Source organism: Hypanus sabinus, chromosome X2, assembly GCF_030144855.1.
Source record: "Hypanus sabinus isolate sHypSab1 chromosome X2, sHypSab1.hap1, whole genome shotgun sequence".
Lineage (NCBI taxonomy): Eukaryota > Metazoa > Chordata > Chondrichthyes > Myliobatiformes > Dasyatidae > Hypanus > Hypanus sabinus.
Genome location: NC_082739.1, coordinates 13644999 through 13668289, shown reverse-complemented (window position 1 = coordinate 13668289; position 23291 = coordinate 13644999). Strand labels below are relative to the sequence as shown.

Sequence of the window (23291 nt, the reverse complement as noted above, 5' to 3'; positions counted from 1 at the left end):
CTAAAGGTTCTAATGCAATATTAAATAATAAAGGACTTAAGGGACAACCCTGTCTCGTACCACGAGATAATTGAAAAAAAGAGGATCTGTGGTTATTCGTAAAAACAGAAGCAACAGGTTTATGATATATTAATTTAATCCATGATATAAAATTAGGACTAAAATTAAAATTTCTCAATGTATTAAATAAATATATCCATTCAACTCTATCAAAAGCTTTTTCAGCATCTAATGAAATAACACATTCTGGGATTGTGGGTGGTGAAGTATGAATTATATTAATCAATTTTCTAACATTAAAAAAGGAATACCGATTCCTCATAAAACCAGTTTGATCTTCTGAAATAATCTGAGACAGTACTTTTTCTAATCTAATAGCTAAAATTTTTGTAAGAATCTTAGAATCTACATTTAATAATGATATAGGGCGATAAGATGTACATAAAGTAGGATCTTTATCTTTTTTAAGAATTAGAGAAATATTAGCTTCATAAAAAGATTGAGGTAATCTCTTCTTAGCAAACGCATCATTAAAAATTTCACATAACCAAGGAGAAAGCAAAGAAGAAAAAGTTTTAAAAAATTCTACTATATAACCATCAGGACCAGGAGCTTTCCCTGAATTCATTGATGAAATAGCCTCTCCTATTTCCACTATAGAAATAGGAGCATCTAACAGACTGTGATCTTCATCAGTCAGTTTAGGAATATTCAAATTGTTAAAAAAATTATCTATCATGGACTGGTCACCATCAAATTCTGAATGATATAAAGATTTATAAAAATCTTGAAAGGTGTTATTAATTTCTTTATGATCAGTAGTTAAATTACCGTCTGATTTGCGAATTTTAATAATTTGTCGCTTAGTCGAGATAGCCTTTAATTGATTAGCTAACAGTTTACCAGTACGGTCACTATGAATATAAAATTGAGCCCTGGTCCTAATTAATTGATTTTCAATTGAAGAAGATAATAGTAAACTATGTTCCATTTGAAGCTCAACTCTCTTCTTATAAAGTTCTTTGGTAGGAGTCACGGAATAAATCTTATCAATTTCCTTAATTTTATCCACCAATAAAGCAATATCTAAATATCTTTGTTTTCTTTTACCAACAGAATATGAGATAATTTGACCACGAATAAAAGCCTTAAAAGAGTCCCAAAGTATTCCTCTGTCGATTCCTTCAGTACAGTTTGTAGAAAAGAACAAGTCAATTTGCTGTTTTATATAAGTAATAAATTCTGGGTCTTGAAGCAAAGTAGCGTTAAGTCTCCTGAATATATAACTAACAGAGTGTTAAAACTGAACCAGTAAATGCACTGTAGTTACTTGGATTTCCAAAAGATATTTGATTAATAGATAGGTAGGACATTTTCAGTTTGCCCAACAATTAGTGAGTGAGGTGCACTGTTATGTTGGGGCTTCAACAAATTATAAGTCATCAATATTTCAGTGAAAGGACACAGTGTATTGCAATCAATCTTGTTGATCGTACCAAGATAAAGAAGTTAGTTAAGAGGAGGACACATAGTCTGAAAATGGATATAAGCAAGATGAGTTAGCGGTAAAAAATGGTAAAAAGGAAGGAAGTGTGAGTTTATCTATTTTGGTGGGAAGAATGGTGAAGCAGAATAAAATTTGCATCGTGTGACAGTAACGAATGTTACTGTGTAGAGACTTCTAGATGTAGGATACTTGCAGCTACAGAACGTTGGCCTTTTTTCTGTAAAGGGTATTGATAGGGAAATCTTACCACATCTTTTTCTCGGGGCTTTGGTGAGACTGTGCCATGAGTTTTGTGAATAGTTGTGGTCTTATTTAAGGAAGGATACATTTGCATAGGATGCAATGTAGAGAAACTTCACTAAATTAATTCTTGGATGAAATAATTGTTTTATCAGAAATAAAATCTTATAATCAGAGGAATGGAAGGTGAAGTTACTTAGATACAGTATATAAAAATCATAATTATGCTTGGTTGTAGCTATGAGGAAGGTTTCCTTTCATGGTGTAATCCAGAACCAGGGAACATAATCTTAGGATAAAGGGATGCTATTTAAGATGTGCGAGGAGGAATTTCCTCTTTTAAGATTGTGAATCTTCAGAATTATCCACCTCAGAGTGCTCTGGATCAGTGGCGTATCTAAGGTAAAGCAGGTATGGCACATGCCCTGGGTGCCACTTGAAGAGGGGGCGCTACTGAGCAGTTTCTATTAAAGTCAGACAAGCCATTCTCTGATAGTGAAAAAAGAATTTTCTTCAGATGTATGATCTGTCTTTGATTATCATCACGAGGACAGCCTTATTTCAGAGCATTGTGTAAGAAGACCATGAAACGTTTCTTCACGAAGAAGAAGGAAAGTGGAGCTGAAGGACAGAAGAGATGAAAGTTGGAGGTGGAGGAAGCCAAGAAGTCGAGCAAGTTCTTCATGCCCTTCTTTGAAAAGCCCGGAACAAGTAGTTTGACACATTCCATGGAGTCGCCTGCACCTGCTACAAGCTTGTTAAAATCCAAAGGTGGATCAAGTACAAATGCATCACAAGCCAAGGAGATAGTCAAGTCAGATAAATCCAAGTATGATGAGTTTAAGAGTGAGGCTGCCACAGGGAACGTGGACATGACAGGAGGGGAAGACGATGGTGGTGGTGGTGATGTTGAGTTTATTGACAAGATTTTACCTGACGAGATTGAACCTGATGACACTGAACCTAGTGAACTGGATGGTGTCAAGCTGTCATGCCAGAAGTGATTGAACAGCATGACATTGGATTTCTGAAGTTTGACAAGGATACTGGAAAAGCAATCCTGCCTGAAGCGTTGAGAACAGAAATAATAAAGCTGGGTTCAAAGTATTTCCAGAACAGTGAGGGGCCTTTCCTACCAACAAATAACCATTCAATGAACAAAACTTGGTTCAAGAGGAAACTGGGAAATGGTCGTGGTGAGGAAGTGACTTGCTCATGGCTGGTCTAGTCCCCTTTTAAAAAGTCTGCATTTTGTATCTGTTGTTTTCTTTATTCCTGGTCAGATCATCAATCCTCATTGGAGCAGGAAAGTGGATTCAATCAGTGGAAAGCACCTGAAAGGATTAGTGTTCATGAAAATGCCAAGAATCATCGGGAATGCTTCACACAGTGGAAAGAAATGGAAAGAAATCTAGCTGGAAACAGAGGAGTTATTGACACGGTATTTCAGTCACAGATTGAGAAGGAAAAGCAGAAGTGGCGTGATATCTTGACAAGAATCCTTCACTGCATAAAATTCCTTGCGACAGAACGTAGCTTTGCGAGGACACACAAGTTGCTTCAGCTAGACGATGACTCCAGTGTGGGAAATTTCCTTGGCTTACTGAAACTACTGGCCATCTTTGACCTTGTCATAAAAGAACACCTCACTCATTTGGAAAGTCATCCTGGATCCATGTCTTATCTTTCGCCGGGTGTCCAGAACGAATTCATCCACATGATGACATCCACTGTTTGCCAGAGTTTACTAAGAAGCATTCGTACTATGGTCTCATGTTCAACTCGACTCGACTCCTGATCAGACACATCATGAGCAGATGTTAGAAGTAGTGAGGTATGTGGAAGTTGATTTTGAGAGGAAAACAGTCTGTGTTAGAGAGTCCTTCCTTGGTTTTATCTCAATAAGTCAGAAGGATACTGAAAGCTTGGTTGAAGACATCTTGAAACAGCTAGAGAAGGATGAAATGAAGCTATAAGATTGCCGGTCACAGTGCTATGACAACGCTGCTGTGATGGCTGGACACAGAAGTGGTGTTCATCAAAGGATAAGTGAGAAAAACAACCTGGCAGTGTTTGTGAATTGTGACAATCAGTCACTCAACTTGGTGGCTGTACATGCAGCCAAGCAGGATACAATGATGGTCTTGTTTCTTGGAATAATTGAAGCTCTCTACGTGTTTTTCTCTCGATCAACACAGTGCTGGGAAAAACTGTGCCTGTGATTGTTAAGTCAGAGTCTGAAACCAGGTGGAGTGCAAGGACAGAAGCAGTGAAGCCCGTCAACAAGTACCTTGAGGAGCTACTTCAAGTTCCCCAGGACATGATAGACAATGAAAACGAGACCAGTGAAACAAAAAGTGACGCAAGGCAGCTGTACAACCGCATGTTGGGTTACGATTTTCTGATTTTGCTAGGATTTTGGAACAAAATACTCATTCACATTGACCGTATACAAAGGAGGCTGCAGGATCCTAGCATGAACGTCTGCAATGCTGCCCTGGATTTGAAAGCCCTCCGAGATCATTTTTATGATGAAAGAGAAGTATTGGTCAGTGAGTCACTCGAAGAAGGAGTTGATCTCTGTGAAGAATGGAATATTGAAGTTGGAAGACGTCAGAGACAAAAGAAATGAATGGCTGATGAGAACCTGAGAGATGCTGGGTTAACAGCTAAGAGGGAAATGGAAAGAAATGGATGGAAGGTTCGTTCGTTTGCATGACACTGATGCCAAGCTTGGGTTCCTTTTTGATGTGGAGGGACTGTGTTACAGCGCCGACAGTAGCGACCTAAAGAAGAAGTGTGAAAATTTGGGCAAATTGTACACCTCTGCTGTTGCTGGACAGCAGCTATATGACGAAATTTTGGATTGCAGAATGTTGCTATCAAGGAGGGTCAACATGAAAATATCAAGACCTGAAGAGCCCCTTGAATTTATTGTTCAGTATGGAGATGAGAGCGTCTTCCCCAATCTTCGCATTGCTATTCAGATAATGCTAACCATCACAGTTTCCATCACCAGCTGTGAGAGATCATTCAGCAAGTTAAAACTAATACTTTCGTATTTGAGAACCTCCATGGGTCAAGGCAGACTCTGATCTTGCTCTGCTGAGTGTAGAAAGAGAAGAAACTGAAAAAAACTGACTTTGATCACATCATAGACCAATTTTCAAGGAGGTGCAGTTGTAATTTTCATATAGTGCCATAATTTGTTAATTAAAAGATTAACGAGCTTGTATTTTTGAGCTGATATTATGGTAAAGTTATCTAAAAGATGGGTGTCAGATGTTTGGGCAGGAGCACAATTTCAGTGCTGGCCATAGGCGCTATTTTCCATAGATATGCCCCTGCTTTGGATACTGAGTCATCAGTAAATTCAAGGCTAGATGGGTAGATTTTCAGATTATGTTTGAATCAATTATTATAGGAATCAAACAGGAAAATGGAGTTGAGGGTGAGAATTAAGTCAGCTATATTCTTAGCTGAATGCTGGAGGGGATGTAAAGCATTTTAGAAAGAGCTTGTTCTCTTCTGCCATTAGATTTCTGAACGGTCCATGGATCTGTGAACGCTACCTCACAATTTTGCTCTCCTTTTTGCATTATTTATTTATTTTCTTTTCTATTTCTTATTGTAACTTATAGTAATTTTTTATGTACTACACTATACTGCTGCCACTAAACAACAAATTTCATGTATATGTCAGTAATAATAAACCTCATTCTGATTCTGATTCTGAACATCCTTTTTAAATCTTAAAATGTAACTCCTTGGCTTAACCACAGGACTCCATATCTCCTTTGGTGTATTTTTTTTTTCAATTTTCCTCTGAAACATTTTGAGACAGTTCATATATTTATATGTGCTACATAATGCAAGTTCCTGTTGCTTCAAACATAATTCAGCTCAGAACTCATTTTATAACACTGTAAAAATAATCTTATATTCTATAATTACTTACTGCCTATGGTCACCTAATCAAAATGAAAAAGACCATTCATGTGACAACTTGGACTAGTTATTAGCATTTTCTTTCTTTACTTCTATTTCTAGATTGTGGGGTCAGAACCATTCTAAGATTGATATTTCAGTTTGGTGTTCAGATATTTTTGAATAACTTTATAAGATGTTAACCAAAATTCTGCTTGATTGTTTTGATCTTTTAGATGGCATTGTCTGAAGAAATGTAAAGGTTACCCTGGCAATGACCTTAATTCATCACTTCCAAATCATGAACGAGCCATTTATCTCAATATCATGTGACTTCTCTTCCCTAACTTACTCCAAAAAAATTATTGTTTCTTAGCAATGAGCTACATTTCAGAATAATCTGTGAAGCACTTTGATACATATGAAATAATGATAATGGACCTTTCCTAACAGTTTTCTTCTTTTTCCTTTCAGAATATAAACAGCTACTGATTGAAGCTCATATGCAGCTGAAGGCAGATGAAAAAGAAAGATATTTGAAGAAAGTGAGCGTGAGATGTGACAATATATTTCAGTCAATTTATAATACATACAAGTACCTCATAGTTGTGAATGCTTTAAGTGGTGATAGCTAATAACATAGATTGCTGCATTACTTCACAGGAAGTTAGGTCATATGGTTTAAACCCAATTCCATATTAATTAACATTTATTGCTCTTTTGAAAAACCACCCATCACCCATCCTAAATATTGGTGAAAATGCATAGATTCTCCATCCCAATCAAAAGCTGGGTGATCTTTCAAGTATGGTTAACAAAAAGGCTAGAATAGGGAAAAAAATCTAGGAAATTCCTTCACAAAATGCTGGTGGAACACAGCAGGCCAGGCAGCATCAGCAAAGGTAGTAAGAGATTTGAAAGTAGGAGGGGGAGGGAGAAATCCGAAATGATAGGAGAAGACAGGAGGGGGTGGGGTGAAGCCAAGAGCTGGAAAGGTGATTGGCAAAAGGGATACAGAGCTGGAGAAGGGAAAGGATCATGGGACAGGAAGCCTAGGGAGAAAGAAAGGGGGAGGGAAGCACCAGTGGGAGATGGGGAACAGGCAAAGAGTGATGAGCAGAGCGAGAGAGAAAAAAAAGGAGTGGGAAAATAAATCAGGGATGGGGTAAGAAGGGGAGGAGGGGCATTAACAGAAGTTAGAGAAGTCAATGTTCATACCATCAGGTTGGAGGCTACCCAGACGGAATATAAGGTGTTGTTCCTCCAACCTGAGTGTGGCTTCATCTTGGCAGTAGAGGAGGCCATGGATAGACAGATCAGAATGGGAATGGGAAGTGGAATTAAAATGTGTGGCCACTGGGAGATCCTGCTTTCTATGGTGGACAGAGCATAGGTGTTCAGCAAAACGGTCTCCCAGTCGGCGTCGGGTCTCACCAATATATAAAAGGCTGCACTGGGAGCACCGGACACAGTATACCTCACCAGCCGACTCACAGGTGAAGTGTTGCCTCACCTGGAAGGACTATCTGGGGCCCTGAATGGTGGTAAGGGAGGAAGTGTAAGGGCAGGTGTAGCACTTGTTCTGCTTACAAGGGTAAGTGCCAGGAGGGATATCGGTGGGAAGGGATGGGGGGGATCGAATGGACAAGGGAGTCGAGTAGGGAGCGATCCCTGCAGAAAGCAGAAAGGGGGGGGTGAGGGAAAGATATGCTTGGTAGTGGGATCCCGTTGGAGGTGGCGGAAGTTACGGAGAACTATACATTGGACCCGGAGGCTGGTGGGGAGGTAGGTGAGGACAAGGGGAATCCCGAGTGGGGTGGTGGGCTGATGGGGTGAGGACAGATGTGCGGGAAATGGGAGAGATGTGTTTGAGAGCAGAGTTGATGGTGGAGGAAGGGAAGCCCCTTTGTTTAAAAAAGGAAGACACGTTCCACCAGCGTTTTGTGTGTGTTGCTTGAATTTCCAACATCTGCAGATTTCCTCATGTTTGCGTAGGAAATTTCTTTTTAACTCCTGTGATAATCAAAGTCAGTCCAGTTCACTTGTATACCAACCTATGTTTTTTTAAGATGTAAAATTTCCACTTTAGCCAGAAACACAGTCAGTTAATTAATTTAAAAAATAAAAAATTAAAATTAAAAAAAATAATAATTTTAGCTTAATTAAAAAATTATTGAATTTTAGTCACCCTCTTGTAGAAATTCAGAACTTGCTACCCGGTATATAAGCTGGCAGCTGGTCCAGTGATCCTCAAAACACTGGGAAACAGATCATCTCCTGAGATCTACTCTGGATTTGATCTTAAAACGATTTAAATTTGTGACACTCAGTCTTCATTAACAGCTAATTTGAATAAGATGTAAATTTCAGTACATTCTGTACAAGAGATTAGTAAGGCCACATTTGGAGCACTACGTATAACTCTGGCTATCCTACTATAGGCAGGATGTCATTAAACTGGAAAGGGTACATAAAAGATTTAATAATGCTTCCAGAACTGGAGCGTTGGAGTTGCAAAGAGAAGCTACATAGATAGGCTAAGACTTTATTCCCTGAAACGTAGGAGTCTGAGGAGTGACCTTATAGAAGTTTATAAAATTGTGTGGGAGATGGTTACGGTGAAAAGCTACAGCCTTTTCTCTGGAGTAGGGGAATTCAAGATTAGAGGACATAATAAGTGAGAGGGGTATGAATTTAAAGGGGACCTGAGAGAAAATTTTTTACAGAGAGTGATGGATGTAAGGAATGAGCTGCCAGCAGAAGTGGTAGAGGTGGGTACAGTTACATTTAAAATATATTTGAACAGGCATATGGATGGGAAAGGTTTGGAGGGATCTGGGCTAAACACACTCAAATGGGATTAGCTCATTTAGACAACTTGGTCAGCATGTACAATTTGGGCCAAAGGGCCTGTTTTCCATGCTGTATGCCTCTATTACTCTATGACATTCTTTTCATTTTGTCTTATAAATCTGCCCCAGTATGGTTATTGCCTCCAATCCTGCAACACATGTAGAACTTGAGGCAAGAGTCGAGATGTCTGGTTTATTGGAAGCTAATAGGTGTACCGATACCTTGAAGCTCTTGTCTTTCCTTTTGGATTTCTAACACACAGCCTGAAGAATGTGTCAGGGTAGTTGTTGCTTACTTTAAACCATCCTGATGACATGGAAGATCCACAAGGTAATTAATATATCCTCCACTGCAGCAATACAGAAATTAAATTATCTGTGCTGCATAAACGTCAATTTGGATCAATAGGAATAGCCTGCTGTTCGCTTAAGATCACACTAAGAAGGATTTTGATGAGATTGTCTATTTAATCCAATGCTTTTCCTAAATTAATTAAAAATAATTGGATTTCATTGCTAATCATTAAATGGATAACTCAAGAGAGCTGATTTAACAGTTAATTGCAGCAGCAAGCATTGAACTCTTCTTCTACTCATGCTGCTTGAATGCATTAAAGGTCCAGTTCTTAACCTTTGATGCTTCCATCAGTTCTGAGGCAGAGTAATATTTGTTCAATTAAATGCAAATGCTGGTTTAGGTTCATAGTTATACAGATGTCACCTTAGTTTGGTCAATAGTTACTATAAGAATAAATTAGATTTCTCTGCTCTTAAACTGTGACATCATCAGTGAAATTTAGCTGTAGAATTTCAGTATTTTATGAGCAGGGATCAAAGGAAAAGAATTTCTTATTCACTTTAAAGAGTCAGCATGGTGGAGTGTCATAGGTCTGGGAGTCAAAAGTCATAGATCCAAGTACTGCTTCAGCTATGAAGGTCATAATTCAAGATGATGTTTTGTGTACCGAGAGTGCTGCATTTTATTTATTTATTTGTTTATTTAGATACAGCATTGCAAAGGCCCTTCAAGCTGTGCTGCCCAACAAACCCTGATTTAACCCTAGCCTAATCATGGGACAATTTACAATGACTAATTAACTTACCAACCGGTATGTCTGGGAGGAAACAGGAGCATCAGAGGAAACTCACACGGTCATGAGGGAATGTACAAACTCCTTATAGACAGGTAACCTCTGCACTACCGTGCTGCATTCTCTGAGATGCTGTCTTTTGGAAAGAGTCTGTAAACTTCAGCTTCACCTGACAGTTCAAGTGTTGTACTATCCTGGAGTGTTTCTCCCACAGCACAATGATTGATTCTTTTAATTCATTTTCATCATTTGGGCATAGCTGGCAAGACTAGTATTTATTGCCTATTCTTAATAGCCCTTGTGAAAGTGAGCCACCTTTTTGACCCGCTGCAGTCCTAGTGAAGGAACTCCCACAATGCTGCTGGGTATTTATAGAACATGAACAGATTAGTGGTTGTAACAACAGTCACAACACCTTAAGAGCAATTTATTGGTTGTAAAGTACTTTGGAACATTTGCATCATCCTGCAAAAATTCAAGTTCTCATATTGTCTTCCTGTCTATTTACCATTATATTTCCCATGCTTTTATCTTTAGGAATGTATTTAATTTTTCTCAAAACTATTACCATTGGACTTTTATTGTAACATGTCACCATTCTACTCTTTTCAACTTTTTATTTCTACACTAGTTGTACAATGTGTTACAGTGAGCTGAAACAATCAGTGCCTTTTGATCAGCTGATAACCAGTCCCAGGCTGACTTTCTCTGATTGGTCATTGTTCCTGACAATGTCTCGAATGCTCTTCATAACCATTCAAATAGTATTGGTCTGGTTGTACTGTTGATTTTTGACTGGGTGGTTTGCTGAATAAAGGTATATTCTGTGTTCTGGATTTATTCTACCTCCTGGCTCAGGGTCTCATCAGTAGTAATAAATGAGCAAGTGAACACAACAAATTGGTGACAAAGATGGTATAAGAACCCACATGCACCATCAATATATGAGACCGTACAACAGCTGCAACAGTGCTATGTAGCAATGTTTCTGGATGGTTGAGGTCACTGCACCAAACTACAAGCAGATCTCCATCTCCATCCAGACACACAGTCAGTCTTCTGTCCCAAAAGACCAGTACCATACACAGCCTTACCAATTGTGGAGCAAGAGCTAGATCACCTGCAACAAGCTGGTGTAATCAAAGCTGACAACTACACGAGTTGGGGGGCTCCTATCAAGAAGGCCGACGGGTACAGTAAGATTGCGTGCAGACTTCTTATCTGGTTTCAGTGTGGCTCTGGAGTAACTGAAGTTGATATTTGTCATCCAGATCCTCTCTGCTATCTTAAAGATGCCTCCTCCATCAGCTGTCAGCACTTTGCAATCATTTTTGGGCATAATCAGTCATTATTTATTATTCAGCATTCCTCCCAGCAATGCACCAGCTGAGGGAGCCACTCAATGCTCTGCTCAAGAATGGTGCCACATGGAAATGGTCTAAACAATGACAAGAAGCTTTTGATCAGGTTAAGAAATATGCTGTCAACCGACATTCTCTGGATGCATTTCAACCCAGAGTTGCCAATCATCGTCACAACAGATGTGTCCAACTACATGGTGGGTGCTGTCATATCCCTCATCTTCCCTGATGGTTCTGAAAAACTATCATTCATGCAACCAAATCACTGACCGCAGCAGAAAGGAACTGTGGGCAAACCGACAAGGAAGCCTTCAGAATCATCTTTGCTGTGAAGAAACTGCACAAGATGCTTTATGACAGCTGCTTCACTCTCCTCACTGATCATAAGCCACTGTTGTCCATCTTCGGGTCTAAGAAAGGCATCCTGCTGTATACAGCTAACTATCTATAAAGCTGGGAAACAATGTTATTAGTCTATGATTTTGAAATCAGGTGCACATCAACACAGAAATCTGGTCAGGCAGATGCCCTCTCCAGACTCAGCAGATTACTGAATACAAAGACACAGTCGCGGCTGCGATTTCAATAGATTGTGAAGTCCACCAGGTTGTTATCGGATACCACTGAAGGTCTTTGGTCACAGTCGACAAGATCAGAGCAGAAACTGCTGCAATTCATCTTCGATGTATCTCCAGATACCTCATTGATAGATGGCCAGTCAAGGTTGGGGAAGATGTCATACCCTTTTACCGATGTCATACATAGCTCTCAACTGTGAACTCCTGCCTAATGTTTGGAGACTGAATAGTGATTCCATGAACATATTGACTGAAAGTACTGAAGCAATTCCACTGTGGTCACCCAGGCATTAATCAAATGAAAACCCTGGTAAGAAGTTTTGTGTACTGGCTGGGCATAGATGAAGATATCACTTCCGTATGCAAGTAGCGTACTCAGTGCTCTACTGTAGCAAAGAATTCAAGATGAGCTGGTCCACAACCACAGCTTCAGGCTACCAGGCCTTAAAGTCGAGTACATATTGACTTTGCTGGCCCAATCAACTGGTGTACCTACCTCGTCCTGGTTGACACCTATTCCAAATGACCTGAAGTATTACCTATGAAGTCAACAACAATAGGTGCTACCATTCAAATTATCAACCGCCAGAAACACTTCTCTCGGACAATAGCACCCAATTCAGTGCAAAGTAGTTTTCTGTATTCTGCCAGAGCAGCAGAATTATCTACATCTGCTCACCCCCATATCACCCACAGTCCAATGGCTAAGCAGCGAGGTTTGCAGATGCCTCCAAATGGTTGCTTCAGAAATAAAGAGGGGAAGGAGATCGGCTGAGGCTCTCAACACCTTGCTGCTATATATTGAATTACACTATATCCAGGCCTTGAGGGGGAGCACTTTTGGGAAGGAAACTGCAGACAGTGTCAGATGCAATGCTACCACAGCGTCCAACATATGAGACAGCAGATGGTCGGGTGCACAAAGGCAGCCACACAGACCTTGGTTGACTGGTGAAGCCATTCAAGCCCAGAGCTGCAGTGTGGGTCAGACAGTATTGTAATGGTCAAGACCCCTGGGTACTTGGTTAAAATTTCAAACATATGGGGAAAGGACTCTACGAAGTTACTATAGGCGGACATCCCTGGCATCACCACATCAACCGGTTGTGGCCAGGTGCTCCTGACGGCTCAACAAATTCGTCAGGCAGATCATCAAACACAGAGATGGACCTCCACCTCCTTCTGGAAGGGTTCAACTTACCCGACCAAAGCAACCACCAGTGCCAGCACAGCCGCAAGCAACTTCACTATGAGACCGTGACAGCCTGTGACCACTAAGAAGGACTAGTTATCAGTGCAAGCCAGTTGTTCCAATCCAAATCAACCCTTGGCTCCAATCCTACAGTTATTCACCTTCAATGGGAGGTGTTACAATGAGCCAAAACAGCCAACACCTATTGGTTGGCTGACACCCAATCCCAGACTAACTTTCACTGATTGGTTGTTGTTCCTGACAATGTCTCAAATGTTCTTTGTAACCATTTAAAATAGTTGTCCTCTGCTTGCACTGTTGATTTCTGACTGCATGGTTTGCTGAATAAAGGTTTATTTCATGTTTTGGCTTTGTTCTAGCTGCTGGCTCAGGGTCTCATCAGTAGTTATAGGGAAGTGAATTCAACACAATGAATGCCTTGCTGGAGAATTTTTTTTATTTCTGTGGTTCTTGTGTTTATTATTATCTGCAGAAAGGAATTCACTAAAAATAAAAGCAGAAAATGCTCTGAATGCCCACCATTATTACTGAAGTGTGGAAACTCATAATATTTTCAAGTCAGTGATTTTTTTTACATCACAATTGGAAAAAAAATTGGAGTTAGTCAAGTTTTAGGATTGAAAGAAAGGTGGAAGGGGAGGGGAAAACTAAATTATCTATAATGATAGAATACAGACGAAGTTAAATGATGATCAATTGACTTGGAAAGTAAGGGAAGTCAGGGTTAAAGGAGTTCTAAGGGGATGAACAAAGAATCGAGCAGAAATCATTTCAATTCTCATAATCTGGAAAACGCCTACAAGTCCTTGCTTTTTTTTTTAAAAAAAGAGCAATGTCCCAAATGGACACCGCAAAAAGTAAAATATATTATTATTATTATTTCTAATAATTAAGTACTTCATTACATGTGGTTATTTTAGGTTGAAAATCCCACAGGGCATGAATCTCTGAATTTCCAGTTAAATTTCTTTGTTCTTTAATGTTCTCTTCACCCATGCCAAACCACGTAGTGGATTTCACTGAAATAAAGTCTAATGCTGCAGTGTCTGTAAACTCTAACTTCCTGACTTTGTGCCTTTTGGGATTTTCCAGTTATTTCAAACAATTTCCTGTGGCAGTGGGAACACAACAACAAAACAGAGACATAGCCTTTCGACAAACAAAAGCTTAAGAACAACATATCTTGTTAAAGAAATTTTATTGAGCACAGTATATGCCAAAGAGAGAAGCACTTTAGAAGTGTAGTCATTGTGTAGTATAAATAAAGTAACAATCCATTTGCACACAGTGAACATCCACAAAAAATGTTGTTAAGACTGGACAATATTTATTAAAATTATGGGTTGATCTGTAAAAAATGGCCAGAACTCACTGGCTTCTCTTCAAAATAATATCAAAGAATGTGTTATTCTCACCTGAAAGGCAAGTGAAGCAAGTTAACATAATAACATTTTGTAATATAGCTCTTGCACGTTTGCTTTTATTATGGCTGCTGTCATTAGAATAGGATGAAGCCATACTTAGAAGCATGTGTGCCATCATCAAGCAGAACTTGACTTTAAAAATCTTTGAGATAAATATTGGTCTGAATTTTGCCTATACCAACATTTAGTAGGTTAAGATACAGTTACATTGTAAATGAACATATTTGGGAACTATTTCATTCAAAAACAAAATTGATGTTATCATTCAAAACATTAGATGTAGATATAGCAGTTTATGGAGGAGCCGAGCAGTGCACAGGAAGCAGATGACAGGAACTCTCTTGTATTGTTCTGTCACCATCTGTTGCGTGATGTTTTTGATATTGTGTATTGTCCTCTTCAGAGAAACAGTTAAGCTGCTTCTGTTAGAATGTGGAAGATGATTCATTGAATCAGTCAGCACAGAAACAGGCCCTTTGACACACTACTGTATATCCATCACAACCTGTCTATACTTATTTACCATCAGTCGGCTCCCTTGCCTTCTAAGCCTTGGCAATTCAAGTGCTCATCAGGGCAGGTGGGTAGATTGTGAGGTGGCCTGCTCCTGCTATTCATGCAGGCTTTACATGTGTTTCCATTACAAGGTTGTTAATACCACTTGAAATTTTCCTTCTTCATTTCAATCATCATGGGTCAAGTTCCCAGGATCTGTGGGCATCTTTTATTTCTTCTAGGAAGCTTTAAGTACATCTTTAAATATTTTTCCGCCCACTTAGTTATCTCTTCTCATGACAGTGCTTGGAATAGTGTGTCTGTTTCAGAAGACCAGTGTTGGGTTTGAGAGCACGATGGTCTGCGAACAGAGTTGACTAAGCTTCTCACCTCCAATTGGAGGGAGTATTGAGAGGCCAAAGCTGGAATCTATTAAGCAGAATTGTGAAAGGCTTAAGAGACAGGGAAATTCTCACTGAGCTGAAGGAAGAAGAAGAAGGTGAAGGTAAAGTCCCACTCATTCCAGATGTTTAATACTAGGAGCATTATCCGAGGCTTTTCTAAACAGAAGTTTTTTCTGGTTGTGCTTTGAGGCAGCATTTGGCAATTGTGTGAATGTACAAGCAGTTAACAGTAAACAAAAGGAAGCCCATTTTGGGAGAACAGTATGATACCTCTGGTGGAGAATATTAGGCAATGGATGCTGAGCTTGGGGATCCCTATGAATCAGAAGAAGTGGAGCATTTGCAACAAATGAATTAATTATATTTAGCACAATCTCACTCATCAGCACTAAGAGGGGTCAATGTCAAGCAATGTTATTGAATGGAGACCACTGACATGAGCAGGCAGTACATTAAGCAGATGTAAACAATGATTTGTAACATATAAATTAATTGAGCTGCACCCAACAAAATGGGCAATCCCCGCAGTCAAAGTTTTATGCATTATAGCAAGTCCATGTTTCAGTATTTCCTTCATGACCTAGCATGCCAGCGCTCTAATCTAGTATCTAACTTTGCAGCATGCGTGGCAGGTCTATTGGACAAATCACGCAGTGCATTACAAACCACAAAAATGTAAAGGACTGAAATGGTGCAGGTAGCAAAATAAACTTGTGATTTTCCCTGTTTTGGTTTCTACTAACGTCTTAGTAGTTCTGTGACTGCTAGTGCAGTGGTGCACAGATGATATGCAGAAGATGGCGCCAATACATGTTGACTCTTTGCATACAGCTCCAATGGGAATCATCAAGTATTCCTGTTTAGGACTATGACAACTGAAATCCACAGTCACAGCCATGGGCACTTGAATAAGCAACATCATTGTAAGATGCTTAAAAAATCTATGGATGCTCAAAATTGATGGTTCTCGTATAGCAGACTCAGGTCACAAATGCAGTTCCCTCTTAAGAAAAAGCAAGTATGGGAGGTGAGCTGGTTTGCAGGTATTATTGAAATGCAGAGCCCTTAGACTCTCTCAAGACTTAGTCTCTGGAAAATAAAACTGAAGAACTTGGAGCAAGATTGCAGTACCAGAGGGTCATCTGAGATTGCTGTGTACTTTGCTTCATAGAAAATGGCTCACCCATGCCATTTTGAACACAGCACTGCAGCCCAAAGATTTTACCATCCACTGAAAAGCCAGGACAACTGAGTCTTTTAAAGATAGAGTATGCTTTATGATTAATTCATTGTGGTACATAGACTAGATGGTTCTATTTCAATCCTGCTCACCTGACCTGGAACATCTAGTGGTTGAGGGTCATCCATTTTATCTGCTGAGGGAGTTTTCCACCATCATCCTGATAGTGATCTACATTCCACACCTGGCCAACATCAGGCAGGCACTTGAGGAGTTGAGCATCATGAAACAGCACACCCTGATGCCCTCCCCATCATTGCAAGGGATTTCAACCAGACCAGCTTCAAGTCTCTGAACAACTACCACCAAGATATCACCTTGGAACCAGAGGAGCAACACACTTGACCACTGTTACACCACCATCATGAACACTTACTGTGGCATCCCTTGCCTACACTTTAGAAAGTCTAATCACCTGGCTGTACTACTACTTCTGGTGTACAGGCAGAGACAACAACACTAGTGGTGGGAGTCAAGAAGATATGGTCAAGGGAGGCAGAGGAGTGTTTACACTTTAACTTAGTGGGCTGAACAATATTCAGGGATTCATCTTTGAATTTAACTGAATACACCAAAGTTGTCACCGACTTCATCAATACCTGTGTGGGTGAGTGTGTACCTTCGAGAACATACTGATCATATCAAAACCCAGAAGCTGTGGATAAAGCAGGAGATTTGGAGTGTACTGAGGGCTAGATCTGTGGCATTCAGGACCAATGATCCAGAACTATACAAGTTGTCCAGGTATGACCTACAGAAGGCTAGTTTAAGAGTGTAAAAAAAACAATTCTTAGTGAAATTAGAGATGGAGTTGGTTGCATGTCTGCTCTGGCAGGATTTGCAGGTCATTACTTCCTACAAGGTGAAACCTAACATCATGGATGACTGTGATGCTTCACTCCCAGATGAGCTCAATGCCTTTTATGCATGCTTTGAAAGGAAGAATAAAAATACACCCGTGCAAATCCCTGCAGCATCTGGTAACCCTGCGATCTCTGCTTCAGAGTCCAACATTGGAACATCTTTCAATAGGGTGAGCTCTCGCAAAGTGTTAGGCCCTAATGGTGTACCTGGCAGATCACTGAAAATTTGTGCCAATCAACTGATGGGTGTGTTTAAGAACATCTTCAATCTCTCACTGCTGCAGTCAGAGATTCCCACCTGTTTCAAAAGGGCAACAATCAAACCAGTGCCAAGAAGAACAGGGTGAGCTATTTCAATGTCTATAGTCCAGTTGCACTTACCTCTACTATGATGAAATGCTTTGAAAGTTGGTCATGACCAGAATCAACTTCTACCTAAGCAGGGAACTGAACCTGCAATTTGCCTATCACCACAATAGGTCTACAGCGGATGTAATCTCCCTGGCTCTCCACTCACCCTTGGATCACCTGGACAATAGCAATACCTACACTGGGTTGCTGTTTATGATTACAGCACAGCACTCAACATGTTCTTACCTTCAGCTCTAATCAACAAGCTCCAAAACCAGTCCTTCTACAACTGGGTCCTTGACTTCCCCCTCAGTGAGTGTGGCTCGGAAATAACATCTCCTCACTGACAATCAACACTGGTGCACTTCAAGGATGTGTGCTTAGCCCACTGCTCTACTCTCTACACCCATGACTGTGTAGCTAGATACTCTCTATATTTGCCGATGAAACAATTTATTGGTAGAATTTCGGCGTAAAAGAGTGAGATAGATTAGCTGGTTGAGTGGTGTCTCAACAACAACCTTGCACTCACCATCAGTAAGACCAAGCAAAGGATTGTGGACTTCAGGAAGGGGAAGTTTTGAGAGCACACCAGCCTTCATCGAGGAATCATCAGTTGAAAGGGTGAACATTTTCATGTTCCTAGGTGTCAACATCTCTAAAAATCTCTCCTCAGGACAGCAATTGATGCAATTACAAAGAAGGCACCACAGCAGCTATATTTCATTAGGACTTTGAGGAGACTTGGTATGTTCTCAAAATTTCTATAGGTGTAGTATGGAGAGCATCTTAATTGGTTACATCACTGTATGGTATGGAGGGGCCACTGCACAGGATCGGAAAATGCTGGAGAACTTTCTCCAGTTTACAACTTTGTAAACTCAGCCAGCTCCTTCATAGGCACTAGCCTCCCCAACATCAAGGACATCTCCAAAATGCAATGCCTCTAAAAGGCAGCCTCCATCATTAAGGACCACCATACCCCTCTCCTCGTTGCTACCATCAAGGAGGAAGTACAGGAGCCTAAAGACAACACACTGAACATTATAGGCCCATGTACACTATCTATTTTTTTGCTCTCTTTTGCACTACTTATCTAATTTAATTTCTAAATATATCTTATTGTAATATATAGTTTTTTTAAAAAATATTATGTATGCAATGTATTGCTGCCACAAAATAACAAATTTCATGACATATGTCAGTGATATTAAACTTGGTTCTGATTCTGATATATTTGGAACTCAGAACAGAGTGAGCAGCAACTTGAGAAATTGCAGATGTTTAGTCCCATGGGTCACTGTGTTCCCTGAAAGATGAGAGAGGGAGAGAGAGACTCCTTTCACATTGTGGGTTGTAAACGGAAGCATTTACTATCCATGAGTGCAGCACTTTGCAAAAAGTCTACAATGGCAGCAAATCCGTGTGTCTGATCTGTGTGTTTCAGTGAGCTAAAGGACAAATAGATGAGACCTCCTTTTCTGGAGCAGGAATGGTAATGGCCTCCATAATGCAAAGTCAAACAGCAGAATGTAAGATGTGGCACTTATCAGCAGCTACTACCTGGAATGATTCCAAAGCTCGTAAGTTGAGTTTGGTACCCTCCATTGAACGTGAGATCAGTGCAGGTTTGAGCGTAAGCTTGTTAATTTTATGTTTCATGAGATTATACAGAACAATGATGACTATCTTGTTGAAGTGTGGTCTGTGTAGATATTGAGCAGAGATCTCTGAGAAGTTCAGAAAAAAAAACATGGTTCCTTGTAGCCCCTGGGTGGGTGGTGCCTTAAATAATAAGCCTTTATGCAGTTACTGCTTTGCATGAGAAGTTTCTGTTGTAGGTCATGGCCACCCATCAAAAGAACCTTGAAGTATGGACAAATCCTCATTCTAAAAGTCTCGAGAGTGACCTAGTCTTCAATGCAAGCAATATGCACTACTGGTTGCCAGACTGCTCACTGCTGTGCAGCAGTCCGGCTCTGGAAGTGGGTTGATTGTAATCAATCCCAAAATAGTGCTGCTACTGAATAGTTGGCATTCTTAAAAGTTGGTTGATTTGTGAGTGAATGATAACAGACATTTCTCAGATCAGTGCCGTTGAAAATTTCACTGATGCCGAATCTTAGGCTCTGCAATACCATTGAAGTCATTTGACAGAATTTCACAACGAAAAAATGACTGCACTAAATATGAAGATATCAATTAAAAATAAATAAATATCTAGAAATGTTGAGAATTGCTTTTATACTAATACAGTGACTAGAGTTGTGCAAGTGAATTTTCAGACCTATTATTATCAGTTTATAATGTTTGTAATCAGTTGGGGTGGGAAGCTATAGTTCCCCTCAGTCATTACAACCTCTGTGCCAAGAAACCTGCAAAACCACTGTGCTTTTAAGCATTTCTGTGGCTCCAAGATATAAATTGTGATGACGAGCAGGAGGAACCTCAGAATTTTATTCCCAAAATATCAACCCTTTCCTTTTCTCAGATATTTAAAAAAAATCTCAATGTGCCTCTCATGGCACCCACTCTCTTGAATTTTCCTGGTATTAAAAGATGTGAATTTTGGTGTAGGTTAGCAGGGAGATTGCTCTTCATTAATTATATTTGGGAAAAAATTGTTTGGTATTATAAACACGAGAAATTCTGCAGATGCTGGAAATCCAAAGCAACACACACAAAATGCTGCAGGAACTTAAGGCCAGGCAGCATCTGTGGAAATGAATAAAAAAGTCGACGTTTCAGGCTAAGACCCTTCTTCAGGACTGAAAGGAAGAGAGAAGGAGTTAGAATTAAAAGGTGGGGGAGGGGAGGAGGAAGGGACCCAGGGGGAGGTGATAGGCAGGTGAGAAGTGGTAAGAGGCTAGAGTGGGAATTGGAAAAAGAGGGGAGGAGGAAGGGGTGGGATTTTTTTTAATATACCAGAAAGAGAAATCAGCATTGGTCTGATTTTGAATTGTTGATTCTATTCTGTGTAAAGGAATTCCAACTTTTCTTTTACCACGTAAAATGTCAGTTGTCATTACTTCCCATTTATATTCATTGGGAATGTTTATCAGAGGTAACAATGAAGCAGTATGTATCATTCTATACTGAATGGAATGAATTAGCACCTCCAGTCTAGTACATACTATGCTGGTTGCAAAATTTCTGGTGCAATGCCCTAACACAGGGGTCGGCAACCTTTAACACTGAAAGAGCCATTTGGACCCATTTCCCACAGAAAACACTGGGAGCCACAAAACCCGTTTGACATTTAAAATAAAATAACACTGCATACAACATTTTTTTTGCCTTTATGCTATGTATAAACAAACTATAATGTGTTGCATTTATGAAATTGATGAACTCCTGCAGAGAAAACAAAATTACATTTCTGCATGCAACAAAAACATTCTGAACTCCGAAAAAAAAGACGCTGGGTTGAAGGTTACTTTTAAGTAAAATACTCAATGTCTATTTGAGTCCTTCTTGTATTTATGAAAAACGCCGAACTTAAATTGTCCGCCAGCAGCAAACCAAAAATAACGTCAGCCAGCTGTCAACCTGAAAAATAAAAGGACTATTTCACTGAACAATGAAAAAATATGAATATGCGTAAAATAATAGGCAATTAAAATATTTATCATACTTGGTTAATGGGATTTCTGCTCCTGGACCTCAGCGCACAGTGTCTGCACATCAGGGCTGTATGACGTCACCTTCATCTTTACACAGGATCGCAAGCTATCATCTGTGAGGTGTGCGCGATGTTTGTTTTCAATAAAGTTCATGTTGGAGAACACCTGCTCACATATATATGTGGATCCAAAGATCTACAGGACTCCAAGCGCATACTTTTTAATGTTTACATAAATGTCGGGGATAGCATTCCATGTTTCAAACACAAGTTTGTCCGGTTTGAGGAGGTTTTCAATATCACTCCATTTGTGATTCTGAGCAAGAACGGCCTTCTGACGGGCAACATCTTCAAGGTCTGCTGTCAAGCGTCTAAACTTGGACACCCATATGTCTTTGTCGGCTATGTCGGCCAGTTCCATCTCAAGATCAGGTTGACTCACACCTGCCAATGCAGTCGTATTCAGTAGGGATGGATCGATGCTTAGGGGAGTGACCGGAAAGGATAATGTGTTTTTTTCCTCTCTGACCTCACAGAAGCGTTTCCCAAACAATGTTTGCATTGCGATGATTGCAGAATGTAAATACTCCGAATTTATCATGTCATGAGCTTGTTTGAACTCTCTGAAATTGGGGAAGTGAGTCAATGTGCCTTTCTGTAAATCTCTGACAAGCACTGTCAACTTGCGCTCGAATGCCAAAGCATCCTACAACATGTGCAGGGCTGTGCGTCCTTTCTCCTGAAGAGCTGCGTTCACCGTGTTCAGGTGCGCTGTCATGTCTACCATGAAGTGTAGCTTTTCCAGCCACTCTGGCTGTTCCAGCTCAGGAAAGGTGAGCCCTTTGCTGCCCAGGAAAGTTTTCACTTCTTCCAGACATGCGACAAAGTGTTTCAGCACCTCCCCTCTGGACAGCCACCGGAATTTGTTGTGCAGCAGGAGATCAGAATATGCGCTTTCCAGCTTGTCCAGTAACAAACGGAATAGACGGTGACTTAAACTTTTTGCCATTATTTTATTGACAACATGACAACATCCATTACTTCTGTGCATTCCGGAGGAAATGTTTGAGCGCACAGTGCCTCTTGGTGCAAGATGCAGTGAAAAGTCAGCAGCTTTCTGTTCAGCGACTTCTGCAGTAAAGCCACAAATCCCTTGTGCGCTCTTGTCATACTTGGTGCCCCATCAGTAGCTACTGACACCAGGTGGGTGGACTTTATTTCTTTGGCTCTTAAACAATTCAAGGCAGCCTCACAGATGTCCTCCCCCCGTGTTTGGCCTTTTAGAGGTATCAACTCAATCATTTCTTCCTGTGGCCCGGCAGAGTTTACATACCGGCAGAACAGCGCAATTTGTTCAATATCACCTTTGTCTTTAGACTTGTCACAGGCAATTGAGTAGGCCACAGCTGAATTGATGTCTTTAATTTGCTGTCTTGTGATGTCTTCTGCCATTTTTCTCGTTCTGTCTTTGACAGTCTTTGCAGAGAGGGGCATATCCCTGATTTTCTGCACAATTTCACTCTTGTTTTTCAAGTCCGTGAATAGATGTTCTGAAATCTTAATGAAAGATTCTTTTATATATTCACCATCTGTAAACTGCTTCCCGTGCCTGACTATTTCCTGAGCGGCAACAAAACTAGCATATGTAGTTGATTTTCCAGACTTCATCCACTTCTTGAAATGATTTTTGCTCAGATCAACCTTCCGCATCAGTTCCGAAACAGCTTTTTTCTCTCATCTCCATCCGGATATTTTTGAGCAAAGGCTGCGTGTTTATTCTGGAAATGTCTTGCGACTTTTGACTTTTTGTTGTTTGCTAGTTTCTCATTGCATATTAAGCATACAGGTAAACCAGTCTCGTCAGCAGTGAAAGCAAATGAATCTGCCCACGTATCATTAAACGTTCTGTTTTCTTCAGTCACTTTTCTTTTTTTAGAATTCTCCATAGTTAGCCTACCTTGGATCGAAAAATTAAAGAAATCGCGCACTGGCGGGAGTCAGGCATTGGCAGTGGAGACGTATATTAATAGCGACAAAAAACACGTTTTATTTAGATTGTACAAGATCACCATAATCTTCAAATTTAGAATTACATTTCAAAAACTAACAAACTAACATAAAAT

General features: G+C 40.1%; 1 protein-coding gene across 3 annotated transcripts in view; it reads left to right on the top strand.

Moving 5' to 3' along the window:
- The window catches only part of hoatz (HOATZ cilia and flagella associated protein), a 90761-nt gene that overhangs the window by 8120 nt on the left and 59350 nt on the right, over positions 1 to 23291 (top strand). For all 3 annotated transcript variants that reach the window (XM_059956998.1, XM_059956999.1, XM_059957001.1), the window contains exon 3: positions 6149 to 6219. In XM_059956998.1, the coding sequence (XP_059812981.1) occupies positions 6149 to 6219 (71 nt within the window). The remainder of the gene's footprint in view (positions 1 to 6148; positions 6220 to 23291) is intronic.